General features: G+C 40.9%; 3 protein-coding genes across 3 annotated transcripts; all 3 read right to left on the bottom strand.

Moving 5' to 3' along the window:
• Positions 1–3,068: 3,068 nt before the first annotated feature.
• On the bottom strand, positions 3,069–15,755 carry LOC310941835 (extracellular calcium-sensing receptor-like; the record flags this gene model as incomplete). The annotated part of the gene is made up of 8 exons (XM_083907083.1): positions 3,069–3,979; positions 4,058–4,181; positions 4,928–5,155; positions 5,511–5,786; positions 5,862–6,068; positions 6,326–6,595; positions 6,674–6,760; positions 15,495–15,755. The coding sequence occupies 8 exons, from the start codon at positions 15,753–15,755 to the stop codon at positions 3,069–3,071; spliced, it is 2,364 nt and encodes a 787-aa protein (XP_083763209.1).
• On the bottom strand, positions 9,468–10,866 carry LOC310941485 (extracellular calcium-sensing receptor-like; the record flags this gene model as incomplete). Its single annotated transcript, XM_083906672.1, has 3 exons — positions 9,468–10,378; positions 10,449–10,572; positions 10,861–10,866. The coding sequence occupies 3 exons, from the start codon at positions 10,864–10,866 to the stop codon at positions 9,468–9,470; spliced, it is 1,041 nt and encodes a 346-aa protein (XP_083762798.1).
• Positions 15,756–19,491: 3,736 nt separating the features above from the next.
• LOC310941721 (extracellular calcium-sensing receptor-like) lies at positions 19,492–25,636 on the bottom strand (the record flags this gene model as incomplete). Its single annotated transcript, XM_083906933.1, has 8 exons — positions 19,492–20,402; positions 20,478–20,601; positions 23,186–23,413; positions 23,866–24,141; positions 24,217–24,423; positions 24,653–24,922; positions 25,106–25,192; positions 25,376–25,636. The coding sequence occupies 8 exons, from the start codon at positions 25,634–25,636 to the stop codon at positions 19,492–19,494; spliced, it is 2,364 nt and encodes a 787-aa protein (XP_083763059.1).
• Positions 25,637–26,815: the final 1,179 nt, after the last annotated feature.

Raw genomic sequence — 26,815 nt, 5'->3', positions numbered from 1 at the left:
CCCCTTAAATGTTCTCCACCGCACATAAAGACAATGTTACCAACCACCAGAGGGGTGGTAAGGTTTTTCACCTTAATAATGTTGGACCTATGTTGAACAATTAAGTCATTCTGCAGTCGACCTTTCAAGGTTCAAGGAATCTAAATTGTTCCAGAGGGGCACTATGTTGTATAACAAAAGTAACCATATACATTTAAAACATATCAGTACCATAAATACAATCCCAAATAAAAAATATATTTGGAAGTGACAAATTCACTGTGAAAGGCTTGGAGTAACCATATAAACAGGGCTTGCTTTAGTTATTTTCGTTTATGTAAATTCTAATTATCTTTCTCTCTCTACATGAGGGTGGTGGGGGAGCTGGTGCCAATCTCAGCTGACAGAGGGCAAAAGGCTGAGTACACCCTGGACAGGTCGCCAGTCCATCACAGGCCAAAATTTCTCAAACAAACAAAGAAATGTTCCTATGGACGAGTTTGAAACATATAATGCAGATTTAATTTAATTGAATGGTCTCGCATACTTCAGGAAAGGATCCAGCCTGCAGCCTGATGTGGAGGCTGTAGTGTATTAGCAGTGTATGTTGGGTTTGATGTAAATTCAGTGATGGACAAACTGAAATGCAAGTTTGATTTGAATAATTTTGTAAGGATACACAATAATTCTGAAATGACACACCTGAAGTACAAATTATATATATTTATTTAAAAAAAAGTTAATCACTAATATTCACTTACTTGAGCGAAAATTAGAAAGGTCCTACTATATTTGTGAAGGGATGAAAACAATTTGCTTTACTTTTGTTTCTTGTAGCAAATTTTTAATAGATGGAAATACTAGGTCAGTTGTGCTGTACATGTGAGTCACATAATGTTAATGGAATACAATTACATTTCATAATTTGTCAGATGCTTTGATTTGAATTGTCTGCCTGGTTATATTGGAAGAACTCAGAGTGCGCCAATTCAATATAATTTGTGCAGCACCAATTCACAACATACATTATTTCAAGGCACTTTACATGGTAGGGCCAAGACCTTACAATTATTACAGAGCGACCCAACAGGAACACAATTAGCCTGCACTTGGCAGTGTAAAGAAAAAACTCCCTTTTTGTCAAGGCTGCAATGCACTGAAACACAGTGGACCCAACAGCACAAGGCAGAGGCAGAGATCTCAGTTCGAACAAGAGTGTTTTATTTGAACGAATCAAAGTCCTACACTTGGTCAGGCAATAAGTCCAAAACAGGGTCAGATAAGAGTGAGCCAGGCTCCGGAGAACAATATGGAGCAGACGTAACAAGCCAAAGGGAAACTTTGGAGGAGGGCATATTTAAAGGAACAAGAACCAGGTGCAGACAAACAGGTAATCAACATGACCAGACAAGACAGATGAAGTGGAGAAAGAAAAACCCTTTACCAAAATAAAACCAGGAGTACACATGAACTAATCTAACTGACCCAGACGAAACACTTAACTCGGGACATGACTTGGCAAGAAAGCCAAGTGGAACAAAGACAATGCTCACATTGGAAAACATGCTACTTTAGATAGGAAGGAGATGAAGTCCACACATGACTGCAGCCTATTGGCTCTTCGCTCAAGTGTCCTATGAAAAGGAGACTAGCGCTACTGTTGTGCTCTTCTCGCAGCTCATAAGCTTTGTTTCGCCGCTAATATGGTAACTTAAGAACAACGCTTTTCATGTTGGACACTGTTTCTAGTTCCCCTATGTACTTCATTATTTCCATTGCATTGAAACTGCTCCTCCACAACATGGCATAATCCTGCAGTAACTATGAGTTGTCAGATTTTATGGGGGATAGTAGATAACTTTTTCAAGGTAAGCACAGGAGATTTTGTATTTAATTTCAAAAATGTTCTTTTCGCAAGTCCTTTTGATAGCTTGTCATTGAGGACATTGTCATTATTATTGTATGGATTGGTTCATTGTTGATTGTTGTTGGCTCCTTTTTTTTTGTAATTTAGAGATCAATTAGGGGCCAATGTGTAGGATCCACATTTACCTTTAAAGTCATGCATTTATTTGTCATAATGTGTACAGCCTCCATTGGAGAGAGCTGCTAACCTATAAATGGGGCATTGGCACAACCTGTGATAATTAATCAAATGGTTGGAAATTATTGTGTATCCCTACAGAAATTTGAATGATGCGTTTGTTTGGTGATGCCTAAAGCCGAATTAAAATCGAATTCAGCATTCACTGCGAATACACTACAGCCTGTGCATCAGGCTGCAGGTGATCCACTGGATAATTTCAGGGAATGTATATGAGACCATGTAGGCAGCATCGACAGAGTCTGTTGACTGATCTGTCCTGTCTGATTCACTGAGGAAAGAGTTAGTCAGCAGAGCGCCATATCAATTAAAATCACACTCCAGAAAGAGCATGGGAAACGTATATTTGTTGTCCTGAGAAATCTGACCAGATTAACAACTGAGTTACATCTGCAGGATGAGTTTTCAACTAGTACATAAAGCATGCAAATTGCATTGTATTTTTGAGAAATAAATGAAATTTACATGGAAAAATAAAAATCTAATTATAATGTCTTTGGAAACCACTTCGCTGATGCTTTTGCGGTGTGGTGGGTGGAGCACCAAATCTAAATCTTACCTAGGGCACGAAAATAACTGGAGCCAGCACTGTATATAGTTATACCAATGAAGGGAAAAAAAAGCCACCACTGGCTTTAAAATGACTCACTATAAATGTACTTGTATTTCAGTTTTCATTTATTGTTGTTCTTGGTTTTTAAATGTATGTGGTTACTGCTGTTGTACAATATAAGATAAGATAAACTTTATTTATCCCACAAAGGGGAAATTCACTTGTTACAGAAAGCAAAAAACAGTTAAAACTGACGTGGGCAGACAGTAAAAAAGACAAAACCACAAAAACAAGCAAGTGATTAAAAAAGGTAAAACAGAACAAATCGGGGTAACTTAACTTCCCCTAACCTTGAAATGTTTCTGGGGAAAGTGGAAATGCAGCTAGTGGACAAGTAGACAAATAGGCAGAGAGACAGCAGTGTTCACAGTTTTACTTTGTGGTGCTTCGACCCATGATGGCTTTCTTTGTGTTTCTCTCTGGTCTCAACAGGATTATATAACATTTTGGTCCAAACAGTGCCACCAATAGGCCAAAACTGGAGGCCAGAATGGCAAATACCTCCACTGCATCTGCATATTTGCCTGGTGAGCTGATGTAAGCAGGGACAAAGGCCACCCACACTGCACAGAAGATCAACATGCTGAAAGTGATATGTTTGGCCTCATTGAAACTGTCTGGAAGATTTTTTGCAAGAAAAGCTAATAAACAACTGAGGACAGCCAGTAAACCAATATAACCAAGTAAAACTGCAAAACCAACTGTGGACCCAACTGCACATTCATAAACTATCTTGTCACTGTGATACTGTGTGTTTTTATGAGGCACTGGTGAAGCAGAGACAAGCCAGGCAGTGCAGATTACTGCTTGAACAGAAGTCAGAACCAGAACTGTCCCTCTCTGCTGCACAGCACCAAACCACTTCAGACTGGACTCACCTCCTGGTTTGGAGGCCCTGAACACAGCCAGAACCACCATAGTTTTCACCAGGATACATGAGACACAAAGCACAAAGCTGATGCCAAATGCTGCATGTCTTAGTTGGCAAGTCCATAATCTGGGTCGTCCAATGAACAGCAATGAACACAAGAAACACAATTTGATTGACACCAAGAGAAGAAAACTGAGTTCTGAATTGTTGGCACGAACTATAGGTGTGCTGTGATGATGGATGAAGATGCCCAGAACAACAACACAGATAAATGTGCCCAACAGTGACGTGGTTGTCAAGCAGATTCCCAGAGGCTCATGGTATGAGAGGAACTCTGTTTTCTTAGGAACACAATGGTCACGCTGGGGGCTGGACCAGAAATCTTCTGGACAACTGGTGCACTCCATGGAGTCTGAGAAAAGAGGGAAAGTGATGAGATACATGTTTATACAACATCTCTGAACTGTGGTGTTTATAACTTTACACTCACCAGTTGTGTTGCTGATCTTTCCCTCAGAACAAGGGACACAGTCAAAACAACACTCAGGTTCTCCTGTCTTTGTGGCCATGCGGGTACCTGGAGGACAGCTCTCACTGCACACTGACCGAGGAGGCTGCGCAGAGAAAAATCAGTATATTTTTTATATCTTTTAAGGGACACTTCATACTGTTCTGTGTCCACAGAGAGTTGCTATGGATTTTTCATCTGTGCATCCATGGCAAAGGTTCCATTTATAAAATAAAATGAGTATCTGTGCCATCTCATGTTGAAACTCATGTGGAGTTGATCTGACATCGCCTCACAAAAGCAGTGGTTTCTCACCAGGAGGTCAGCCCCATTCATATTGTAATCTTAAATATTCCCCAGGCAATCGACAAGACTAGTCCCAACTAAACTAGTCCCATCAACTAGACTTGAGAGACTGTTCAATGGACCTTGAAAATGCTAGTATTGATGACCACTAAAAGCTGCTTTACACTAAAGTTTTGCCATTCACACCAATTCACTCACACATTCATACAGGGCTTCTATGTGCATTTTCTATCACTCATCTTTCATACCCATTCACATGCTGCAAGCATAGCCGTCAGGAACGATGTGGGGTTAAGTGACTTGTCCAAGGACACATCAGCATGTAGACGAGCCTAGCTGGGAATCAAACCCCCTTGATTTGAAAGACAACTTTCTCTACCACTAAGTGTAAATGTAAGTGCATGTAGGGTTTGTCAGTACCATCACACACGGGTGGATGACATCATTCATGTCAGATGAACCATAGCAAACCTCTATGGTCTCAGAGGAAAAGTAAGACTCTTGACCAATGATTGGGGGAAAAGACAGTAGAAAATTAGAAATAACCTGTTTGGATTCAAAGTTCCAGAAGATTTTGTCTTCCTCCAGTGTGAGTTCTTCACCTTTGAAGGCTGACCTCTTAACGTCACCCACGTAGTGAACTTTAGTTCTTCCATCAGCGAGCCACACCCAATTTATGATGTCATATATTGGTAAGGCATCACCATTCTCATCAAATGACACCTGATCACCAAATGTTGTGGTGAAGTTGACTTTTTCCAAGTAATGTACAAGCTTTGGATAATAGAATCAGACACAAGAGGGAAAACATTTATAAAAAAGTGAATGTTTGTAAATTATAAAGCATTATTGGTAATAACTACTGGTAATAAGTGTGTGAATACAGCAAATCTACAGTGGAAATATGAGGTATTCATCTGGTAATTTATATTGCATTGTTTATATTAATCTCCTTTGAAGTCACATGACTATTATATACTTACACGTTGACTTATAATACCCTGTCTGCTTGCTGTATAGGGAAAGTGAGATGCTTCAATATGTTAATGTATTAAGTAATGTATTAAGTTCTTCCACTTACACTTTACACAAGGGTTATTAAGAGTTGAGTGTAAACTATATATCTCACCTGCCATGGCTCCAGTCGTTGCAAATGAGCACAGGTGTTGTTGCTGAAAGGTCCTCTCCCTGGCTCACACTGCAGCATGTCATCAAGAGCATACGCCAGAGCGTACACAGCCTTATACACATTATATTCTGGCCTGAGGTTTGAAACATCAAATAAATCAGACTCCACATTCTCTATAACTTCTTGTCCAGTGCATAATTCTCCTCCAGCTTCCACCCAACTTGCTGGAGGTGGTGCAAATCTACACTGAAATGTGTGTTCCCAAAACTGATTCACCTGCAATTAAGTAAATTTTCGAATTAATGCCAATATATCATTCTTACAAATAGCAAGTCAGATGGAAACTCTCACCACACGTTTTCCATCAGTGCTGCGTTGATGCAGGCCAGGACGTATTTGTAACAGGAAGTCCCTGAGTCCTGGTATTTCTCCTCGACGGATGGCGATGCCCAGTGTTCCACCCAGGTACGGCATGAGGTGGGGAGTCTGGAGCACATCAACTGATGACCAGGCTTCACTGGCCATCCACTGCAGGCCCATCACATTTTGCCTCACCACCTGTACATTGCATTATCACAAGTATATTAAGTGATGTTTTCATACTGTGAATTAAAAAGTAAAATGTAGTTCTCACAGTTGACGTCATTCACAAACGTGTGTTGTATTACAGGGAAAATTTAATTTGTCCTGGTAAACATTCTTAGTAGAAAACCTTCTTAGAAACAGCTCTAACTATTTAAAAGTAATATATTACTAATACAATCTGTTTTTCAATGGCTAAAAGGTTTTTGCAACAGATCTTTCTCAGGACTGACCTCTTTGATGAGGTTAATCATTTGAGGCTTATGTGCAAACACTATCACCACTCGAGATGTAGATGTCCTCATCACATCCACTATTCTCCTTAGTTCAGCAGGGTCGTCACCCCAGGGCAAAATCTCTGTGTAAGCCAGACAACCTCCACCAGCTGCACCCAGATCAGAGTGAAAGGATCGGGCAGCGTGGACTCCATAATCATCATCACTGATGAGCAGACCTGCCCAAGTCCAACCAAAGTGTTTTAGAATCTGAACCATAGCGTTCACCTTTGGACACAGAGCAGATGGATTAGTGCACAGACTTGAAATGACTAGTGAAACACTTTTTTGGAGATAGATTTTCACCTGAAACGCATCATTTGGGATCGTCCTGAAGAAAGATGGGAACTTTTGTCGGTCACTCAGGCAGGAACATGTGGCAAAATAACTCACCTGCAAAATGAAAAAAAAGAGCATGTCTTTAAAATAAATATATAAAATATGAAATAAAACATAAAATAAAATAAAGTATAATAATATATATAGTGTGATTTGTATCAAAATGTCAAGGTTGATTACTCAATTGTCAGAACTTTGTTCAATGCAGTTTGAAATAATTATTTAATTTCAATTTCAATTAAAATCTCAAAAATTAACCACAATAATGACTGAGTTGAAAAACTTGGTAACCAAAACTTACCAGAGGCACTTTGTACAAACCTAAGACTGTAGAAATGGCTATTGAATTTGAAGAGGTCGAACCACCCACAATCCCTAGGACTGGAGGAGTTCCTATACAGTTCTCCTCTAATTTAACTTGCTCTTCTTGACCACTCACTAAGGTCAGTGCTGCACAAAATCCAATTCCTAGTTGGATACAGTTATCATACAGACTGTATCCCAGAGTGACATTAGAAAGCAGGTTGGAGTTTCTGTTGATCTCATCTATTGCAAAGGCCATGGTCTGAGCCTGTCTGAATCCTATAATGTCAACACTAACACAATATATATGAGTAAGTAACTCTGAAAAGCTACATATGTTTCACAACTACAGATACTGTCAAACTCACCCATAGCAGGTCGGCAGCTGTGGCTGTGAGGTAAAAGTTAGGTCAGGATCAGCAGAAAAGAAGTTGATCGGAAAAATCCCACCAAGAATCACATCTCCAGTTTTGTGCATCCCATTTAGATTAAACTTGTCCAGTAACTGACAAGAGGAGGAATAAAGAGAGGAGGACACAGCCGAGGAAAAGCAGGAAAACATGAGCAACACATTGTTTTCAAAACCCCTCATGACTTTAATCTTGTTTGTCCATTTACTGAGTTCTTTTCCATCACATCAGCCATTTTATTGACTTATGACAATGTTCATTCTCGCACATCACCTATCAGGGCCAAATACATGGCAGAAGGGGCAGGTCCTCAGCAACGTCATGTGTTATTTACATATAATTCCAAATCTATAACAAAATACATTCTATTTTTGGTCATGAATAGCATACATTATGCAATAAACATTTAAACAGTACTGGAATCTTGGAAAAACATTTATTATTGAAAAATATCTACAATATAAAATCAAATTCAGCATCTTTCAGGTCACTGGAACACGAACAACATTCAAATAAGTCAACAATAAACATATGGTGGCCTCAAGAACAGCTTTTAAATTAGAAAAGGTAGTTAGCTCTACTTGCACGCAAATACTCTTGTCTGAAGGAACTTCACCTGTTTCCTGACTCCCCGTCTGGCATTTTATTGACTGCGCTCTGTAGGAATTCCCACACATGCTTACACTGATTTGGATATTCAATGTCAAAGATACCTTGAAGCAGACATCAATGGCCTTAAACCTGTAAGACCCACTGTTGTAAAATTACAACGTTACTTTAAGCCATCCCAAAGAACAATCTTTAATCTTGTTTTAATCTGTTATATTTTATCAGTTTTTTTACCACATTGACATTGGGTCTTATTGTTCAGTCTCACAATGCTAGTGGATGTTACATTTGTTTATAAGTCCCGCTTTATGGCGGTTTCCTCCGAACAAAATCTCTTTGTTTCATTGGACTGGATTAATCAGATTCACATAACTAAAATGTCTTTTACATTTTTTTGGTTATCACAATGTCTAGAGCACATGCATCTATTCCACAATAACTAAATATGTATCACATTTCATTTATAGCTTGTTATGTATTTGTTGCAATTTTACAACACTGTGTCTTGGTGGTAGTCAAAATAGCAGGCTTGTTGCAGGGGGCACAAACAGGTTGTATTCCCTCCACAACACCACTGCCTGAAACAGTATTTTCTTTATACATGAACAGTACACATTATATACATTATAACCTTGTGTTGTGTTCTGGTCAAATTTGACTGATTTAAAAGTTTTATCTCTAAATCAAATGTAGTAAATTTGATCAGGCTGACCTAAAATCCATGTCTTTGTCCACAAAGAGGATATGAACAGACAATTCAGTTCTGGGAAAGGTGAAAATGTTCCTGAATGTGGGGTGTTGATGTAAGTGGGGGTATTCATGTTATTCTTTTAGTATGATAAGTAGCGAGCATAGAATGCATAAATGCTCAGAATAGACCATCCAAGAGATGTGCACACCTGTCATTGGATGTAAGCAAGGACCAAGTTGCACATGACCCAGCCCCAAGTCTCTGACCACAACAACCTTCGCTACAGGCTGTGACAAACCCAGTGATCCAGATGGATCCTGGCACTTAAAGACTTTTTACTTCCTATTCTTTGTAATTGTGTACTCCCTGCACGTCTGTCCGTCCAGGGAGTGGATCCCTCACCCGTGGTTCTCCCTAAGGTTTCTACCCTTTTTTCCCTGTTACAAGGGTTTTTTCCCTGGTATTTTTTCCTTACCCTGGTTGAAGGTCTAAGGACAGAGGATGTTACCAACCCTGTGAAGTCCCGTGAGACAAACTATGTTTTGTAAACTGTGGGCTATACAAATAAAGATTGATTGAGATTGATTGAAGTCGTCAGTTAAAATTACATTAATTACCAACATTGGAAAAATAAACAGTGAGAGAGAAATAAAATAAAATAATGCTAGTATGTTTTTAATCGTAATATATATTGTTTGTAAATTACAAAATACAGAGGATATATAAAGAAACAGCAGTGCTGACAGTTTTACTTTGTGGTGCCTCGACCCATGATGGCTTTCTTTGTGTTTTTTTCTGGTCTCAACAGCATCATGTAACATTTAGGTCCAAACAGCGCCAACAAGAGGCCAAAGCTGGAGGCCAGAATGGCAAATACCTCCACTGCATCTGCATATTTCCCTGGAGAGTTGATATAAGCAGGGACAAAGGCCACCCACACCGCACAGAAGATCAGCATGCTGAAAGTGATGAGTTTGGCCTCATTGAAACTGTCTGGAAGATTCCTTGCTAGAAAAGCTAACAAGAAACTGAGGACAGCCAGTAAACCAATATAACCAAGTAAAACTGCAAAACCAACTGTGGACCCGACTGCACACTCATAAACTATCTTGTCACTGTGATACTGGGTGTTTTTATGAGGTGCTGGTGAAGCAGAGACAAGCCAGACAGTGCAGATTGCTGCTTGAACAGAAGTCAGAACCAGAACTGTCCCTCTCTGCTGCACAGCACCAAACCACTTCAGACTGGACTCCCCTCCTGGTTTGGAGGCCCTGAACACAGCCAGAACCACCATAGTTTTCACCAGGATACATGAGACACAAAGCACAAAGCTGATGCCAAATGCTGCATGTCTTAGTTGGCAAGTCCATAATCTGGGTCGTCCAATGAAGAGCAACGAACACAAGAAACACAGTTTGAGTGACACCAGGAGAAGAAAACTGAGTTCTGAATTGTTGGCACGAACTATAGGTGTTCTGTGATGATGGATGAAGACGCCCAGAACAACAACACAGATAAATGTGCCCAACAGTGAGGTGGTTGTCAAGCAGATACCCAGAGGCTCATGATAGGAGAGGAACTCGGTTTTTTTAGGAACACAGTGGTCATGCTGTGGGCTGGACCAGAAATCTTCTGGACAACTGGTGCACTCCATGGAGTCTGAGAAAAGAAAGTGATGAGAATCATGTTTATACAACATCTCTGTACTGTGTTTAAGCTTTACACTCACCAGTCATGTTGCTGATCTTTCCCTCAGAACAAGGGACACAATCAAAACAACACTCAGGCTCCCCCTTCTTTCTGGCCATGCGGGTACCTGGAGGACAGCTTTCACTGCACACTGACCGAGGAGGCTGTGTGGAGATAAGTCAGTCAGTTATTGTTTCTTATGATGGCCCCTTCATACTTGTCCATGTTCTGCGTCCGCAGACAAAGTTCCTATGGATTTTCTGTTACATGTCTCTTCAGCTCTGTAGATGGTGATACTTGCACATAACTACATGAAGCGACTGGACCTTGTTTGGATCATAGTGGGAGAAGCCTGTCTGGAAACAGCTTGTGAACCAATGAGTGCGAATGTGGTGGTGACCATGCAGAGCTTGACCCTCCACTGGAGAAAGATAAAACACACTGGTACTGACCGTCATTTGGTCAGTATATATACTGTATAATCCCTGTATACCTGATCAGTTGAGAGTGGTGCTGAAGTCAAGTGCTGAATATGATGGAATGTCTTTGCTACTCAGTGAACTCTAAATTAAGACTCTTTTAGGGGTCACTCCCCGTTACAGAAAGGACTCTTTAGCATTTGCAGCTGGCATGCAGAAAACATTCTGTTACCTACCTCAGATTTATATGGTATGAAGATAATAACCTCAGCAAGGATGTTAGAGACTATACAATGAATGTTCATATCTTTTGCAACAGCACAACTTATGTGGCAATTTATAGCCTGCGGTGAGACACTGCTGATAGGAAAAGAGCTTGGGTCTGATGGTTAGCATTTTGTGCTTTGACATTTTAAGTCAATAATGGACTTGCATTCATGAGATGCCATTTGTAAAGTGGCTCAGGCTGAAAATAACATATAAACATTAAATTTAAATCTAAATATCAATATAAATATAATTGTTCACGCTAAATCCACTGGGTGAAAGTAAATGTTAAAGTTCACATAGAGTGATCCTGTTGCACATATATGTTAGTTATGGAGGTTTACTTACATACATTAACTTGTTTTTATGGTCAAAAACCTCCTAGTTGCTGTAAACGAGCCGATAGAAATCCTCTTTTCTGGCGCTATTCCTCAGCCGCGATATTTCAGACATAAATCTCACACCCAGTGCCAGTCTCTCGTCAGGATATCACCCCCGGTCCAACGACCAGACCGAACACTCTAATCAGAGTATGGAGGTCGCTCTGCGCTACGTCGCTACCAACCACCCATCTGACTGGAGCTCTTTTCTTCCGTGGATCGAGTATGCACATATCTCCCTCGATCTGCTTCCATCAGTGTCTCCCCATTTATGGCCTACCTGGGTTACCAACCCCCCTATTCGACTTCCAGGAAAAGGAGGTGGCGGTTCCATCTGTCGAAGCCAACCTTCAGCGTTACCAGGCGGTTTGGCAGCAGGTTCGGGCTTCACTGCTAAAGGCCTCCCAGCAGTCTCAGAAACAGGCAAATCGACACCGCATCCCTCCTCCCGAATACCAGCCTGGCCAAAAAGTTTGGCTATCCACGTAGGATCTCCCTTTACAAGTTGAATCCTGCAAGTTGGCACCCAGGTACATCGGCCCATTCCCCATTGACAGGATCATCAATCCCACCTCCGTCTGCTTGAAACTGCCACGATCCCTCAACGTCCACCCAACTTTCCATGTCTCCCTCCTGAAACCTGTGGTGGAGCCGATCTTCCTTTACAGAAGATTGTCACACACCCACCAGGACTGTGCAGTGCTTCTCCAACAACAAACCCTGGATCCAGGACTTTGTGGACTGGTGCCAGTGGAACCACCTCCAACTCAGCGCGGGGAAAACCAAGGAGCTGGTGGTGGATTTCCGCAGGTGCAGTCACCCCCAACCGACACCAGTAAACCTCCAGGGGCTGGACACTGAGACTCTTATAATTACCTGGGTGTTCACCTGAACAACAAATTGGACTGGTCTCACAACACGACCACACTATACAAGAAAGGCCAGAGCAGACTTCATCTGCTAAGGAGACTCAGCAGTGCAAGGAGCACTCCTTTTTTTGACTCTGTGGTGGCATCAGCCATCTTCTCTGGAGTGGTCTGCTGGAGCAGCAGCATCTCCACTGCTGACAGAAACAGACTGGACAAGCTGATTAGGAAGGCCAGCTCTGAGGGCTGCCCCCTGGACTGTGCGGGTGGTGGGAGAGAGGAGGATGACAGCAAAGCTAACATCGCTGTTGGAGAATGACTCCCACCCCCTGCAGATCACTGGCACAGCACTGAGCAGCTCCTTCAGTGACAGGCTCCTTCACCCAAAGTGTGTGAAGGTCCTTCCTTCCTGCTGCTGTAAGACTTTATAACAACCAGCAGTGCTCCCAGCAGACCCAGTCACCACTGTACTGTATACTATAATATTCAATTATCTCATCCACTGTCACAATTCTATGCTCCACCGTGCACCTGTTCTTGCTGTTCCTTGTTTGCTGTGCAAACATATACATATCATTAGCCTAATAGCATAGTTGCTATATATATTTGAACGTTTTCGGAAAACAAGAAAAAACAAGCATATTGGTAAAGTTAGGCAGATATCACAATTACCAAAGAAATGACTTAGGCAATTATGCTATTAGGCTCACGATATGTATAATTTGTTGACTTTCTTTTGTGTGACTATCCCTTTGCTGCTGTGATACTGGGAATTTCCCCACTGTGGGACAATAAATGTTTATCCTATCGTATCGTATCATGACAAGAACACAAAATATGTTGAGTCCAGCCTATCATTCCATGCAATAGCATGAGTGGGGGAAAGAGATAATAATGGAAACAAAAGAAGAAGTTACCTGTTTGGATTCAAAGTTCCAAAATATTTTGTCTTCATCTAGTGTCATTTCTTCTCCTTTGAAGGCTGACCTCTTAACGTCACCCACTCTCTGAACTTTAGTTCTTCCATCAGGGAGCCACACCCAGTTCATGATGTCGTATATTGGTAAGGTATCACCATTTTCATCAAATGATACTTGATCACCAAATGTTGTTGTGAAGTTGACTTTTTCCAAGTAATACACAAGCTTTGGATAATAGAACCAGACATAGAACAAAAACAAGAACAAAAACTGCAATTGATTTTACAATTCTCTTAATTGTTTTTAAATCATTAAATGGCCTGGCACTTCTATATCTGGCTGAACTGCGACACCTAAAACACCAAACACAAAGCCAAAGACCACAGATGATAGAGACTTTGCAGTGGCAGCTCCTCGGCTCTGGAATTCCCTGCCCTGGCAAATTAGAGGTGCACGGACTGTTGAGCATTTTAAATCATCTTTATAAATCTACATTTACTCCATCGCATTTAACACAGGCTGAGTTGCACTCCCATTGTTTTTGGTTCGTTCGTTTTTGTTTCTTATGTGTTTTTACTACGTCCTATAGCATTTAAAATGTTTTATGTTTTTAGACTTTCCATTTTTACTGTTTTTATTTTGGTATTTGACGTTATTCTGTGTCTACCTTGGTTGTTTTTAACTGTGTCCTATAAATAAACTTCGAATTAAGTTGAGTGAAAAGGAATTTAATTCTGAGTCGAGGTCAAAATGTGTCTGTTATTTAACCTGAACAAAAGAAATGAACACTTCATTCAACTCCTAAATAAATACAAAGGTGAAAGTGAAATTAAGAGGTTCTGAACTGATATCACCTGCCATGGCTCCAGTCTTTGTAAATGAGCACAGGTGTTGTTGCTGAAAGGTCCTCTCCCTGGCTCACACTGCAGCATGTCATCAAGAGCATATGCCAGAGCGTACACAGCCATATACACATTATATTCTGGTCTGAGGTTTGAAACATCCAATAACTCAGTCTCCACATTCTCTATGACTTCCTGTCCAGTGCATAATTCTCCTCCAGCTTCCATCCAACCTGCTGGAGGTGGTGAAAATCTACACTGAAATGTGTGTTCCCAAAACTGATTCACCTGGAAGATAATTATTTTGCATATTAAAGCCAGTATATAATACTCACAAATAACCAGTCAGTGGGAAATTCTCACCATGCTGTTTCCATCTGTGTTGTTTTGATTTAGGTCAGGACGTATTTGTAACAGGAAGTCTCTGAGTCCTGGTATTTCTCCTCGACGGATGGAGATGCCCAGTGTTCCACCCAGGTACGGCATGAAGTGGGGAGTCTGGAGCACATCAGCTAATGTCCAGGCTTCACTGGCAATCCACTGCAGGCCTGTTACATTCTGCCTGATCACCTGTGCATTGCATTATAACAAGTTTATAAATTCACACTTTCCACAGTTGATGAATCTTTGTTGTATTGCGGGCAAATTTGAAACATGTCTTGGTAAAAAACAAAACTCAACTATTTATAGCTGAAACATTAGTTAAGGTTTTCACAACATATCTCTTTCAGGACTGACCTCTTTCATGAAATTAATCGTGCGACTCTTATTTGCAAACACAATCACCACTCGAGCTGTAGATTTCCTCATCACATCCACTATTCTCCTTAGTTCAGCAGGGTCATCACCCCAGGGCAAAATCTCTGTGTAAGCCAGACAACCTCCACCAGCTGGACCCAGATCAGAGTGAAAGGATCGGGCAGCATGGACTCCATAATCATCATCACTTATGATCAGACCTGCCCAAGTCCAACCAAAGCCTTTTAGAATCTGGATCATAGCATTCACCTATGTGGACACAGAGCAGAGGGATTAGTGCACAGGCTGGAATCATCTTTCACTAGAAATCCTGCTAAACAGGTTCATCAAAGACTCATGTTTAATCACTGTCTTTCAGTGTTAAATATCTGACACCACACAGCTCTGTAAATGAGACACGAGTGAGACATATTCACCTGAAAAGCATCACTCGGGATCGTCCTAAAGAAAGATGGAAACTTTTGTCGATCACTCAGGCAGGAACATGTGGAAAAATAACTCACCTGCAAAAATAATATTGGATTTTCTAAAAACAGTCATCGTCTCAAAAAGCTTTCCCACGTTGAATATAAAATGTTTACATCTCATTTTATATTTGTTTTGACATTCGACTTGAGAGGCAGATAAACTTACCAGAGGCATTCTGTACAAACCTAACAATGATGATATGGCAATAGAACGTGTGGAGGAAGAATCACCCACAATCCCTAGGACTGGAGGAGTTCCGACACAGTTCTCCTCTAATGTAACTTGCTCTTCTTGACCACTGACTAAGGACAGTGATGCAGGGAATGCAACTCCTAGTTGGATGCAGTTATCATACAGACTGTATCCCAGAGTCACATTAGGCAGCAGGTTGGAGTTTCTGTTGATTTCATCAATAGCAAAGGCCATGGTCTGAGCCTGTCTAAATCCTGTGATATCAAAACTAACAGAAACATAAGTGTTTATTTTTTGAAAAAAGAAAAATACTTTTATAAATGTTTTATAAAAAAAAAAGATTACATAAATATGTCATACTGATTTGCTAAATAACAACAGCTTCTAATGTTCTGTTTCCCTGTCAGAGTTACCTATAGCAGGTAGGCAGCTGTGGCTTTGAAGTAAAAGTCAGGTCAGGATCAGTAGAAAATAAGTTGATTGCAAAAAGTCCACCGAGAATGACATCTCCAGTTTTGTGCATTCCATTTAGAATAAACTGTCCCTGTAACTGACAAGAGGATGAATGAAGAGAGGAGGACACAGCAGAGAAAAGGCAGCTGTACAACATTAGTGAGCGCAACTTGTTATCTAAAAATCCCCTCATGACTTTCTTCTGCTTCAACCTGTTACTGAGTTCAATCACATCACTACATCATCAAGTTTATTGACGACAATTTAGTTTATTCTTGCACATCACCAATCAGGGCAGAATAACAAGCTATAGGGGCGGATGTTCGGTAACGTCATGCATCATTTACATATAGTTATGTCATTATCTTCATGGTGCGAGTGTTTGTATTTCAGCTTTTAAATGACAATGTTTTACATCAGTGTGTTTGTTGTTGTCCAGTATTTTCAGTCACATTTTGTAAATGAATAAATGACGCCAAATAATGCATGTTATTGAGCTTCTATGTTTCTGTTTGCAATAAATTAATGTTAGATCTTCAACTCCAAAAATTATTTAATAAAGCTCCAACATCTATGTTGTAATGATATTTATAAATATTTTTTTATTGTTTTTACACACAGTTACTAAATACATGTAGGTCTTCTGTCACAAAGTGGCATCTATGGTCTTTTGTTTTTTTTTTGTTTTTTATGTCACTTCCTGTTTTATTTTGGTGATGGGTTTCCTCTGTCTCACTGTTTCTGTATTCACTGCGTCTCTATTGATTCGTTATGTGAAAGAAATTTCTAGAGTGATCGGTGTTGAGTAAATCATGTCATTACTGCATGCTTTGAGGAGAGACTCTGTCCTGTTCTCTGCCTTTCCTCCAGATAGCAGAAGTTTCAACTAGGAAACACACTTTGTTTATGAACCCCAGATTATATCATGCGTACCCTCATGTTGACCCCTGGTTTACAATCCCCCCACCATTTATTTACAGCTTGACTGTTAATGACGGTTAATTGTTATATTAAACAATATTCAGAAACCAAGGCATTTCACACGTTACACTTAAATTACAGATCCCACAGTTTTCCCTTGCACCTGGTGTTCATCACCACTGGCCCTTTTGTCAGTGCTCATGTTTACTGAGAGAAGTCATATCCACACTCCGAGTTCATTAATCTCATTTTTCTCTCGCTTATGAGATTCACGCAGCAAGGCTGTCGTTTTGTTTTCTGTTTTTCGCAGCCAGACTGTCGTTTTGTTTTCTATTTTTAGCGGAGTCTTTGAGCCCAGCTCCCTCCCTCCCAGAGTTATTGTTATCGATTTTTGGTTGCTATTTTGAATTTGCCGATCGAAGCAAATTAACTTTTGAAACCTGCTCAGCTCTCGTGCATTTCAGTCTTAGACCGAGAATCAAGTCCCAACAGAACGCACTGACCAAAAATGGACTCAGCCAAGACTAGATCGGTAGAGGCGGCCATCAGGAATACAGCAGGAACGCCAACTGAGTGGCTGAGTGGGCGACGAGCGATTGGGACCGGGGATCGAGTCTTTCTTTGCCGCTCTCCATCAAGTGTTTGACCTCATGGCTCATCCCGGGAAGCGGTCCGCAGGCTCGAGAACCTACACCAAGTGAACGACTCAGTGTGGGCGAGTATTCCATCTGCTTCTGGTCAGCACGCTTTCTGTCGGGGCTGTCGGGGTTCTTCAAGGACCAGCTTATGTAGCTTGCGTTTTTTAGGAACCCGCAAAGAAAAACGGCTTCCTCCAGCCATGTATTGACTACAGTCCCCTTAATGACATCACGGTGAAGAATCATTATGCCTATCATCATAAATGCCTATCACTTGCGAGGGGGATGAATGAAAAACCAGTTTCAACACTCCATCGGTTCACTTTGATTACCTGGTAATGCCGTTTGGCTCAGCTAATGCTCCTGCTGTCTTTCAAGGCATGGTATGTTACGGGATATCCTGAACAGTTTTGTGTTTGTGTATCTAGACGACATTTTGATTTTTTCAAAAGATCTAGAATCTCACATCCACCATGTCATGTTATGAACGTTTTTTTTCAGACATCTCGCTGAGCCTGAGATTACAATAAAACTCAGCGTTCTCAGCAATGGCTGAACTGTTTGTTTCGATACTTCAGGGCTTCGTAAACAAGGTAATGACGCAGATACACACTAAAAAACAGCGTTAATTGGAACTTCCAACTAGGTCCGCTTTAATACTTCCAGTCTAGGTCCGCTTTAACACGGGACATGACAATTTTAACAAGCAACAAGCAGCAATTATATGGCTGGAAGAATGACAGGAGCAAGAAAGCTAAGTGGAACAAAGACAGAGCTCACAACGAGAATACATGCTTCTTGAGATATGTGGCCTCTGAATGAGATGCTCATAAGCTTTGTTTCGCCATTTCTTGCTGAGCTAATATGGTAACTTAAAAACAATGCTTTTCATGTTGGACACTTTCCATTGCATTGAAACAGCTCCACAACATGGCATAATCCTGCAGTGACTATGAGTTGTCAAATTTTATTTGGGGCCAAGAGAGAACTTTTTCAAGGTAAGCGCAGGAGATTTTGAATTTTGTTTCACAAATGTTCTTTTAGTAAGTCCTTTGGATAGCTTGTCATTGGGGACATTGTCCTGGTAGTTGGCCAAACTCCTCCTCAGGCCATTACGGAGAGTGTTGCAAATGAAGGATGAAGAGATGAAGGTGGATAGAAGAGGTCTGGTCTGGTCAGGTCAGTGAGGCTCCAGACCAAGAGGTCAGTCATCGTAATTACCTAACTAAGTTATGCTGCATCCTGGAGATGAAAGAGTGACCGACCCTTCTCCAATAAAATACATCAATAAGGGATATAAAAGTATACTTTGTTTATATATTGAATTATTATTGTATGTGTTTGTTCATTATTGATTGTTTTTGGCTCCTTTTGTAATTTATTTATGTTGTTTAGTTTTTATTTATTGTTTTTGTTGGGTTTTGAATGGATGGTGACTGCTGTTGGACAAGATAAGATGAGATTGGATAAGATAAGATAAACTTTATTTATCTCATAATGGGAAAACTTGTTACAGCAGCAAACAACAGTTAAGAGAGACGTGCAGATAGCAAAATTAGACAACACAAAAACAAGCAAGGGATTAAAGAAAGGTAAAACAGAAAAAAAAGGACTTAAGTCTATGTGCATTACGTAAAGTGGTCCTCCAGGAACCATTAAGTTACCCCGAAACTTAACATGTTCCTCGTTTTTGAGGAAAGTGCAATATGCAGCTAGTGGTACACTGTCTTAAGTTGGAAGAACTCAGCTATTGCATTGGCTGCCGATTGAGTTAATCGTCTAACATTGGTCCAACTTTACCAAGGTGAAAAACAAAATACTAAAGAATACAAGTCTATTTCAAACTGTGGACCCTCATTTTTCAGGTAGATATATACTGACTTCAATGAGAAGGCATGGCTTATTAAAAATGAAATAATGAAGTAAATAAATATGCAGAAACAGCAGTGTTCACAGTTTTACTTTGTGGTGCTTCGACCCATGATGGCTTTCTTTGTGTTTCTCTCTGGTCTCAACAGGATTATATAACATTTGGGTCCAAACAGTGCCACCAAGAGGCCAAAACTGGAGGCAAGAATGGCAAATACCTCCACTGCATCTGCATATTTGCCTGGTGAGCTGATGTAAGCAGGGACAAAAGCCACCCACACTGCACAGAAGATCAGCATACTGAAAGTGATATGTTTGGCCTCATTGAAACTGTCCGGAAGATTTTTTGCTAGAAAAGCTAACAAACAACTGAGGACAGCCAGTAAACCAATATAACCAAGTAAAACTGCAAAACCTACTGTGGACCCGACTGCACACTCATAAACTATCTTGTCACTGTGATACTGGGTGTTTTTATGAGGCATTGGTGAAGCAGAGACAAGCCAGGCAGTGCAGATTGCTGCTTGAACAGAAGTCAGAACCAGAACTGTCCCTCTCTGCTGCACAGCACCAAACCACTTCAGACTGGACTCTCCTCCTGGTTTGGAGGCCCTGAACACAGCCAGAACCACCATGGTTTTCACCAGGATACATGAGACACAAAGCACAAAGCTGATGCCAAATGCTGCATGTCTTAGTTGGCAAGTCCATAATCTGGGTCGTCCAATGAAGAGCAATGAACACAAGAAACACAGTTTGAGTGACACCAGGAGAAGAAAACTGAGCTCTGAATTGTTGGCACGAACTATAGGTGTGCTGTGATGATGGATGAAGATGCCCAGAACAACAACACAGATCAATGTGCCCAACAGTGAGGTAGTTGTCAGGCAGATACCCAGAGGCTCATGGTAGGAGAGGAACTCTGTTTTCTTAGGAACACAGTGGTCACGCTGGGGGCTGGACCAGAAATCTTCTGGACAACTGGTGCACTCCATGGAGTCTGAGAAAAGAAGAAGTGATGAGATATATGTTCATACAACATCTCTGAACTGTGGTGTTAAAACATTACACTCACCAGTCATATTGCTGATCTTTCCCTCAGAACAAGGGACACAGTCAAAACAACACTCAGGTTCTCCTTTCTTTGTGGCCCTGCGGGTACCTGGAGGACAGCTCTCACTGCACACTGACCGAGGAGGCTGTGTGGAGAAAAATCTGTATATTTTTTTAAATCCATCCATTGCTGATGTGGAGGCTGCTGACCTTAACTTTATGCATTCTTGATATTCCAAGACAAGCCTGCGAGGGCTTTCAAAATTGCTCAAAAATTATATTCCCTCTAAAAAAACACAGAATTTCGAATACATTCGCATAGCGTTTGCCTCCACTGCATCTGGGGGCTTTCAATCAGCCAGACTGATGACAGTTCAGGTGATGACAGCATTACGTCAATAATAGGTTAAACTAATACTACAAGACCTAACTACCTGTATATGCAGTTTATTTAAAGTTAAACATATTTCACAACATTTAACCTACACAAAAATAAGTAAATGATGACCAAGACCGCAGACCTCCCTCGCTCGCACTCACTCATTCACTCTCTCTTTCTCCCGGCCCGTGCCAACAAGGCTTCACACTGGTTAAAATGAACAAATAAATGCTGAGTGCTGATCAAAGGTTTTGTGCAAGCAATTTAAGGTCCTGTCTCTTGTCCCAAATAAGACAGGCTTCATTCAGTGATTGAAACAAATATATTAACATTAATAAAACGTTTACGGATGTGTTTTTCCATATTCCCCATACTCCCAGAGCACTCCCCACAGGAGTCCCAGGGGACACGATCAAACACCTTCTCCAGATCCACAAAGCACATGAAGACTGGTTGGGCGACCTTCCATGCACCCTCCAGGACCCAGCCGAGAGTATAGAGCTGATCCATCATTCCACGACCAGGACGAGAACCACACTGTTCCTCCTGGATCTGAGGTTCAACTATCCAACGGACTCTCCTGTCCAGGACCCCCTAAAAGAGGCCAGGAGGCTGAGGAGTGTTATACCCCTGTAGTTGGCACACACCCTCCGGTCCCCCTTCTTAAAAAGACAGACCACCACCCCGGTCTGTCAATCCAGAAGCACTGTCCCCAACTTACATGCGATGTTGCAGAGATGCATCAACCAAGACAGTCCTACAACATCCAGAGCCTCAAAGTGGTGGAAATCGTTCTCCATGGCCTCACCAAACTCCTCCCATGCCTGAGTTTTTTCCTTAGCGTCCGCCGAAGCCACGTTGCGCTTGGCTTGCCGGTACCCATCAGCTGCATCTGCAATCCCACAAGCCAATCTTCAGCTTGACAGCATCCCTTACCGCCGGTGTCCACCAACGGGTTCACCGCCTCAACAATGGAGGCGCGAAACATGGCCCATTCGGACTCAATGTCTCCTGCCTCCCTCGGGACGTGGTCGAAGTTCTGCCGGAGGTGGGAGTTGAAACCCTCTCTGACAGGGGACTCTGCCAGACATTCCCAACAGACCATCACAACATGTTTGGGTCTGCCATGTCTGACAGGCATCCTCCCCTGCCATTGGAGCCAACTCACCACCAGGTGATGATCAGTTGACTGGGTATTGTAGTGCCAAGTGCATATAGACACCCTTATGCTTGAGCATGGTGTTCGTTATGGACAATCCGTGATGAGCACAGAAGTCCAACAACAAAGCACCACTCGAGTTGGGCCGTTCCTCCCAATCACACCCCTACAGGTCTCATATTTTATATATATATATATATATATATATATATATATATATATATATATATATATATATATATAATGGCCACTTTATACTGTTCTCTGTCCGTAGAGAGTTGCTGTGGATTTCCCATCATTTCAAACACGTTCACATTAGTGTTGTGTCAGTCATGAGTGATTCGTTCAAAAGAACGAATTTGAGTGAACGAACTGACTGGGATCACTTCATGAACTGATTCGTTCCTTTCTTAGTTCAGTTGAGCTCAGCAGCGATCGTGGCGGCCGGGAGTGGAACTGCCGCGTTCTGTGAATTACTCGTGAAGTCGTTCGCCGACGCCGTCACTCACTCGTGAATCTTCGACAAACGACGCCAGCCAACGTGCGCCGAGTAGGGAGGGAGTGACTAGTAAGAAGAACTGTCTGCCTTGCTGCTGTGATTCGTTCGCTTGTACACTGACTCAGTCATGATTCGAACAAACTGAGACAGAGAGAACTGTCACGGAGGAGGACGTGAATCACGTTCAGCTCGTGCTGTCACTGACATGATTCGCGAACACAGAACTGTCATGGATTCAGTTCGTGAATCGTGATGCTGTGTGTCTATTATAGAAGACTTTTACAGAAACGGAAAACAGACAATTTAGCGTCCTTTTCTCCAAGCGATCTCCAAGCGATCCCATCACTAATTCACATGCTGCAAGCACAGCCGTCAGGAACAACATGGGGTTAAGTGACTTGCCCAAGGACACATCGGCAAGTAGACGAGAGGATTCAAACCCCTTCGACAACTTGCTCTACCACTGACCTACCTTCACTCCAAAGTGAGTAGTGAGTGTGGTGTAGCCAAAAAGTGTAGGAGTGTACATGTATGTCCATGAAGGTTTTGTCAGTGCCATCACACACATGGGTGGAGGACATCATTCATGTCAGATGGACCATAGCAAACCTCTGTGGTCTCAGAGGAAAGGTAAGACTCTTGACCAATGAGTGGGGAAAAAAGATAGTAGTCTTAAAAAGAAGAAGAAATAACCTGTTTTGATTCAAAGTTCCAGAAGAGTTTGTCTTCATCCAGTGTGAGTTCTTCACCTTTAAAGGCCAACCTCTTAACTTCACCCACATACTGAACATTAGTTCTTCCATCAGGCAGCCACACCCAATTTATGATGTCATATATTGGTAAGGCATCACCATTCTCATCAAATGACACCTGATCACCAAATGTTGTGGTGAAATTGACTTTTTCCAAGTAATACACAAGCTTTGGATAATAGAATCAGACACAGAGGGAAAACATGAACAAAGTACACAGAGTGTTTGTGCTATAAAAAAAATATTAACTAAAGATAAATGACTGACAACTTGAAAAATGCATCTGGCCTCAGGTGTTACTCGTGCTGAGAAATTAAAGTAATGTACTTCTATTTAAACCCACATTTAACTTCAATAGACAAAATGTTTGTGTGACAGTATATTTGTGAACACAGCAGTACAGAGAAATCATGATGAATTAAATTATTGCAGGATAAACCTTTTTTTATAATTTCCATCAAATAATCTCCTTTAAAGTCACATCACATGACAATTATATATGTTTGGGGAAAGTGAGATGATTCAACATGTTAATGTATTAAGTTCTTACACTTAATTCAAATCCTAAAAAAATACAAAAGATAAGTGACATTAAGAGTTTAGTGTAAACTGATATATCACCTGCCATGGCGCAAGCCTTTGAAAATGAGCACAGGTGTTGTTGCTGAAAGGTCCTCTCCCTGGCTCACACTGCAGCATGTCATCAAGAGCATACGCCAGAGCGTACACAGCCTTATACACATTATACTCTGGCCTGAGGTATGAAACATCAAATAGCTCAGACTCCACATTCTCTATAACTTCCTGTCCAGTGCATAATTCTCCTCCAGCTTCCACCCAACCTGCTGGAGGTGGTGCAAATCTACACTGAAATGTGTGTTCCCAAAACTGATTCACCTGCAATTAAGTTCATTTTCAAATTAATGCCAATATATCATTCTTACAAATAGCAAGTCAGATGGAAACTCTTACCACGCTGTTTCCATAGGTGCTGCTGTGATGTAGGTCAGGACGTATTTGTAACAGGAAGTCCCTGAGTCCTGGTATTTCTCCTCGACGGATGGCAATGCCCAGTGTTCCACCCAGGTACGGCATGAGGTGGGGAGTCTGGAGCACATCGACTGATGACCAGGCTTCACTGGCCATCCACTGCAGGCCTGTCACATTCTGCCTCACCACCTGCACATTGCGTTATCACAAGTATATAAAGTGACCTTTTCATTCCGTAAAGTAAAATGTAAAATGTAGTTTCTCCCCAGTTCATGTCATTCACAAACCTATGTTGTGTTACAGTGAAAATGTAACTTCTTAGAAGCAGCTTTAACTATTTAAATGTAATATATTACAGACGAAATCACTTTTTTCAATGGCTAAAATGTATTAGCAATATGTCTTTTTCAGGACTGACCTCATTCATGAGGTTAATCATGTGAGTCTTATGTGCAAACACTATCACCACTCGAGCTGTAGATTTCCTCATCACATCCACTATTCTCCTTAGTTCAGCAGGGTCGTCACCCCAGGGCAAAATCTCTGTGTAAGCCAGACAACCTCCACCAGCTGGACCCAGATCAGAGTGAAAGGATCGGGCAGCATGGACTCCATAATCATCATCACTGATGAGCAGACCTGCCCAAGTCCAACCAAAGTGTTTTAGAATCTGAATCATAGCATTAACCTATGTGGACACAGAACAGAGCGATTAGTGCACAGGCTGGAATCATCTTTACAAGAAATCCTGCCAAAAAGGTTAATCAAAGACTCATGTTTAATTATGGTCTTTAATTGTTGAATATCTGACACCACACAACTCTGTAAATGAGACACTTTATCTCCACTACTTTTGGAGATACATTTTCACCTGAAAAGCATCACTCGGTATTGTCCTGAAGAAAGATGGGAACTTTTGTCTGTCACTCAGGCAGGAACATGTAGCAAAATAACTGACCTACAAAATGAAAAACGAAAAAATAGAGCACATGTCCTTAAAGAAGTTTAACTTTTTGCATTTTTTTTTCTCAAAAAATTCAAAATTCATAACTCAACTGTCAAACCTTTGTTAAATGCAGTTTGACAATCTAAATTTTATCACAATAATAATTGAGTTAAACATTTGGTTACAAAAACTTACCAGAGGCACTCTGTACAAACCTAAGACTGTAGAAATGGCTATAGAATTTGAAGAAGTAGTATCACCCACAATACCTAGGACTGGAGGAGTTCCTAAACAGTTCTCCTCTAATGTAACTTGCTCTTCTTGACCACTGACTAAGGACAGTGCTGCACGAAATCCAATTCGTAGTTGGATGCAGTTATCATACAGACTGTATCCCAGAGTCACATTAGGCAGCAGATTGGAGTTTCTGTTGATCTCATCAATAGCAAAGGCCATGGACTGAGCCTGTCTCAATCCTATAATATCAAAACTAACACAATACATATGAGTGTTTATTATTGAAAATACATAAGTAACTCTGAATAGCTACATGTTTCACAACTACAAACATTGTCAGACTCACCCATTGCAGGTAGGCTGTTGTGGCTCTGAGGTAAAAGTCAGGTCAGGATCAGCAGAAAAGAAATTCATTTGAAAAATACCACCAAGAATCACATCTCCAGTTTTGTGCATCCCATTGAGATTAAACTGTTCCTGTAACTGACAAGAGGAGGAATAAAGAGAGGAGGACACAGCAGAGAAAAGGTAAGAGAACATGAGCAACAGCAAGTTATTGTCTACAAAACCCCTCATGACTTTAATCATGTTTGGCCCTTTACTGAGTTCTTTTCCATCATCAGCGATTTTATTGACTCGTGACAATGTTTACTTTCACAACGTCATGTATCAATTTACATACAGTTTAATTGTCATTTGTCTTCATGGAACAATGGTGCTTGTAATTCAAGTTTTGAATGACTCAATTATATTCATTATTGCACATCAGTGTGTGTGTTGTATTTCATAAATCAAAACGTGATCATTTCTGTTATAACTACACTATCTAAATTGGGACTAACTGTAATGACAGACAGTTATGTTATTGAGCTGCTGTGTTTTTACTTCCAAGTGACTAACATTTTTGCTCCTCTCTTCAACTATCCAAATAGACTCAAGAAAAATTAGTTGTTAATAGCTTTGGAAAAAAAGCATCTGCCAAATGATTTAATGTAAATGTAATCCATCAACACATGCAAGAGGTAAGTCTGTAAAGTAGATTATACTTGAAAGATATATCTGATCAATTCATAACAGCAGGGTATCCATTTTTTTTTTTAGTTTGTGGCAGTGGGGCATGGTGAGAGCGGTATGGAGAGAATTGTGTTCCTTTATTATTCAATCAAATAGAATAGATTTGAAACCAAAAAAGAGATTTGAGAGTAAAAAAACAGGAAGTGGCAATCCAAAACAAATATTTGAGATCGATACAGAACAGGTTGCAATTGAAAAAAAAATAATATGAGAACATATTTCTTCAAATTCAATCAAAAACAATGTTTGTAAGTAAGATTTCCTTATAAATCAGTCCTCTGATTAGCAGCAACATGGTTGTCTCCGCTAGTCACAGCCTAAGCA

Source organism: Microchirus variegatus (assembly GCF_963457635.1).
Source record: "Microchirus variegatus genome assembly, chromosome: 20".
NCBI lineage: Eukaryota > Metazoa > Chordata > Actinopteri > Pleuronectiformes > Soleidae > Microchirus > Microchirus variegatus.
The sequence above is the reverse complement of the archived record's forward strand: the minus strand, read 5'-3'. Positions and strand labels throughout refer to the sequence as shown.